At 38.4% G+C, this 4632-nt stretch overlaps 1 protein-coding gene across 5 annotated transcripts; it reads left to right on the plus strand.

The window, feature by feature from the left end:
- The first annotated feature begins 489 nt into the window (after positions 1 to 489).
- On the plus strand, positions 490 to 4430 carry LOC148864533 (glycine-rich protein A3-like). Of its 5 annotated transcripts, none has more exons than XM_088976537.1 (4): positions 490 to 563; positions 1733 to 1898; positions 3084 to 3373; positions 3898 to 4430. In XM_088976537.1, the coding sequence occupies exons 3-4, from the start codon at positions 3115 to 3117 to the stop codon at positions 4158 to 4160; spliced, it is 522 nt and encodes a 173-aa protein (XP_088832663.1). In that variant the 5' UTR covers positions 490 to 563; positions 1733 to 1898; positions 3084 to 3114; the 3' UTR covers positions 4161 to 4430. The 5 variants fall into 5 exon arrangements, with proteins under 5 accessions (XP_088832663.1, XP_088832662.1, XP_088832664.1 ...); XM_088976536.1 differs by having other exon boundaries at positions 1733 to 1834; XM_088976538.1 differs by having other exon boundaries at positions 1733 to 1786.
- Positions 4431 to 4632: the final 202 nt, after the last annotated feature.

The raw sequence follows: 4632 nt of genomic DNA on the forward strand, positions 1-4632 counted from the left end.
ATAGGCCCTTGAACATCAATAACAACTAACAAAATAGACTCAAAGCCAATTTATCAAAAATCGGCTTATATGACAGAAATGCTCTCAAAACAAAATTTACCATTTTTCTTTTGAAAAAATCATTGATTTCAAAAATCGGTAAGGAAGAATCAGCTTGATGCCAAACATCGCAAAATAACATACGATTTTGGAATCGCTGACGTAGCTCTGTCGTGGGAATCGCTGACATGGCAATGATGGGCGCGATTTACGAGAAATCGGCATCGATCTCAATCCAAACACGGAAACCCACCGCAGTCTATCGCTTTCACCACCAATGATCAAGTCAACCGCCTGATGGGAATCACCACAGCCACTGCCTACTTCTTGATTAAGATTCCATGGCAGCATTTCGTTCTTACACGTAGACGCGTTGAAAAACGCGTTTGGTACGCGTGAGTGCTCGTGAGAAACTATAAATAATCTTACAATCCCTCCCCCGATTTCTCCGGAATTCGCAAATCTCTCGTTCATCTTCGCAGGAGGTTTCGGTAATTTCTTCTTACTCACGAGAAGGTTAATCGGTGAGAGAGCGCTTCTCTTCTGGGATTTCTGCTTTCGTATTAACAGAAACTTATAAGTGATTGTTGTTTGTGCTATTTTCATTTATTACCTAAGCTTCTCTTGGCAATTATCTCTGTAAAACAAGGAATTTTAGATCCGAAATTGCTTTTCAGTTTAGGGTATCTGTATCTGAATCTCCCCTGCTTCATCATTTTCTACGGATTTGATCGTTTGAACTCAAGAGTTTACTGCTTTGGAGATTGATTGGTTTGTTGCTCGATCGGCTGTTTGTTTTCTGTCTAGTTCTTGTTTGGTATCTTCAAAGAATGACGTCTTGTAACAACCGTTTGAGGATAAGAAAAATTTGATCTGAGTTTTGGGTATTCGTTACCTTGTTTAGTTGAAGTGTTTTGCTTAGAGCTTGTCAGAGTTTATCTTTTCTATTGAAGAAGTTATAGAAGATAAGTTTTCTGGTTTTTTTGGTAAGGGGAGGGCATCTTTGAATCCGGGATGTGCATGCTGTAGCTTGATATTGCATGTAATACCGCAAAAGTCGGGGCTTTTGCTGGTTACCCATCTGCTTCAGAGCTGGTGATCTTTGAAACCAGAGAGATACCTATGCATTTCATTTGTTGGAAGAAGGCGCCATCTTGTAACCACTTGGGTGTGTGTTGAGTGGTTTTTGTTAGAGTTGGCCTTGGATTGGTAGCATCCCTGTGATCAATAGATCTTAAGAAATACAAAATTAATTCCTTTGTAAATCTTGCTCTTAAGATCATGGCCAAATACGTTTACCTTACGATAGAAGAGTTGGCCTTGCTACCTTGTATCGAATACTGATTAGCATCTTTGTGGCTGTCTTATTTTGACTGGTACAAATTCTATTTGCTTATAGGATCATGGCCACCAATTTTGACAAGTATATATTATTAGTTAGTAGTTGGGTTGTTGACAGAGATGAACTTCCATTGACTTGTTTTTAGAATCATAACACAATTAGGTGGAGGATGAACGCTCTTAGATATGAGAAAATGAAATATTCCTAAGGTTCCATAGCCGGAATAACAACTCTCTTTGCTGTCAAAATGGCTATATGACTATTATAGAAAAGAACCTTAATAAGTCTTAGTCGGCGTTTGGTAACAGCTTTAAGTGGCTGAACTGAATAATTTATTGCTTTATCTTGCAGGGAATAGGTTATTGAGGAGGTTGTGAGTTCTTTAATTGCTGAAGCTGAAGTTGGGTTGATTATTGTACCCTGGAATATTTTATTTTGAATTATTTTGAAATGGTACCGACCATGTTGGCATGAAGTACAGAGTACCAAATTTATTCAAGCAATGCAATATTCTGGAGTAAATAGCCAGATGTTTTAGACTATCATTTTATTAGTTATACAATCTTTTTGGTTTCTGTTCATATTTTGGTATGGTTAAATGCAAGCTTCTATTGCTTGTATATCACCACACCTGTCTAATCTTGACTGAAGTTTATTGTGGCGTGAACTGAATTGGAATTAACAGTGAAGAACAGCAGTATTTATTCTTTAAGAAAGATCAAACTATTGCTCTTGATCACCTTGAGTTTACCATGGACAGCTAATGCCACTATATTTTTATGTTTATTGTTCAGAAAAAGCAAACACTCTATGAATTAATATTTAGATTCTGGAGTAAATAGCCAGCTGTTTTAGACTAGCATTTTATTAGTCATACAATCTTTTTGGTTTCTGTTCATATTTTGGTATGGTTAAATGCAAGCTTCTATTGCTTGTATATCACCACACCTGTCTAATCTTGACTGAAGTTTCTTGTGGCGTGAACTGAATTGGAATTAACAGTGAAGAACAGCAGTATTTATTCTTTAAGAAAGATCAAATTATTGCTCTTGATCACCTTGAGTTTACCATGGACAGCCAATGCCACTATATTTTTATGTTTATTGTTCAGAAAAAGCAAACACTCTATGAATTAATATTTAGATTCCACAATTCTAGGCTAGTCAACCTTGTCCTCCATATCCCAACTAAAATAACCATAATAAAACTTTAGACCCTTAAATTTATATTATTCATTGTACATTTTGTACAAGATAATACTTGCATGGAAGGATCACTCTGTCTATTTTTTACATTATTACATCTTCTTTCAAGCATAATATACAATGTGTAACCTCTTTAATCTACACACCAACCTTTTTTTTAATAGTTTATCTACACATGTTATTGACTGATCTACATTAGATGGCTTGGTAATTTGGCAAAACTAAAACGTAAAATCCTCGCATCCTCATGTTGAAATTATACTGCCACATGCGTATGATCAACTGTGATTTGCACATTTACTTGATCTGTCTGATAGGATTCTATATTGTTCTTAACTATTTGTTACCTGCGATATGGCAAATGATAGCTTCCGGAAGTGTCTTGTGAAAATATTTATGGTGATAGTGTAAATTTTAGTTTTGCTAGTTTCGAAGCCAGTTTGCTTAGATGAAGCTTATTTACTTTGAATTGCCTCTAACGGGTCCTTATCTGTCAGTTTGTGTAGCATCACTCTTAATTGAAGAAAAATGGGTGGTGGAAAGGACAAGCATGATAAGCAGTCAGAAGACAAAGGGCTTTTTTCACATCTTGTTCATGGCATGGCTGGATACCCTCCTGGCCATTACCCACCACCACAAGGGGCATACCCCCCTCCACAAGGCTATCCCCCACAAGGATATCCTCCACAAGGCTACCCACAGGCAGGCTACCCACCAGCTGGATACCCTCCGCCAGGGGCATACCCCCCAGCTGGCTATCCTGGTCCATCTGCTCCACATCATGGAGGTATGATTTCCGAGTAATTTTATAACTTGTTGACAAAGCAAAGTTATGTTGAACTTGTATATTTTCCAGCAAACGATTCCCCTCACCCAAACCCTCACCCCCCTTAAGGTAACATTTCTTGAAATGCTCTCATGATATCCCTGCGATGTAATTTAGAATCTCAAATTAAAATCCCAGGACAATGTTTTGCAGTGGATATAACCTGGAAGAATGCCAGAGTCCTACTTCACAGAAGCAACCAGAGAACTATTGGAATAATAGAGTTTATTAATTATTCCCACCTGTAATTCAAAAATTTGGTGTCTTTGAGTCCAATGAGCAACCTTGACTCCGGGAGCAGACAAGAGTTTGTTGTTACAGAGGAATCCGTTTCTCAAATTTTTGGCGTCTGATTTTGTTTTTAGTTACAGTCTAATTATCAAGCCAGAGAAATGAAAACATTGTTGTTGAAATTATGTGATCACTTCCATTTTTTGTTTTGGTAATTGTAGTTGTCATTGAATCCTGACACCCTTTATCTACAGGACATGGACCTAGCATGGGGACAATGCTAGCTGGAGGTGCAGCTGCTGCTGCTGCCGCTTATGGAGCTCACCAGATGTCACATGGAGCTCACCAGATGCCACATGGTGCTCATCATCTGGCACATGGCGCCTACTATGGGCACGGTTCCCACAAACATGGCAAGTTCAAGCACCATGGCAAGTTTAAGCACGGGAAATTCGGCAAGCATGGAAAACATGGATTTGGAAAACATGGTGGCAAATTCATGAAGAAGTGGAAGTAGTTCTTGTGTCTTTCAATGACTGATCTTAATATTTTGCTTTCTACTGGTGCTGGTTATGGATTTTGAATCATACTTTCTTCCCGTAAAGGCATATATAGTCCTCTCACGGGCCTTTGTTATTTATTGCCTGCCTTCATGTACAATTTAGTCTCTCTCTCTCTCTATGGGGTTTTCATGATACCCTGTACATAGATGATGAACTAGCCGTCCATGACATAACTAACTGTTGGTTAATTGAAATAATGTCCAGGGGTTGTTCTTTGTGAGTTACGACATGGTCAACCTTGAAAGTTGAAAGCTGATCTGGCTTGATGTGGTGTGGCCTGCTAAGTTTTCCTTGCTTTGCTCAGTTTCTCCAATGTTCTCTAGTTCCTTCTCCCACAATTGGAGACTTTTGGAATTCTCCTTACCATCTATGAAGCTGGACTAGTTTCAACTTTAAACTTTCATCCTAGTGTCTTGCCTCTGCACA

The sequence above is a fragment of the Nelumbo lutea genome, chromosome 3 (assembly GCF_056320005.1).
Source record: "Nelumbo lutea isolate HS-2025 chromosome 3, American lotus-T2T, whole genome shotgun sequence".
Lineage (NCBI taxonomy): Eukaryota > Viridiplantae > Streptophyta > Magnoliopsida > Proteales > Nelumbonaceae > Nelumbo > Nelumbo lutea.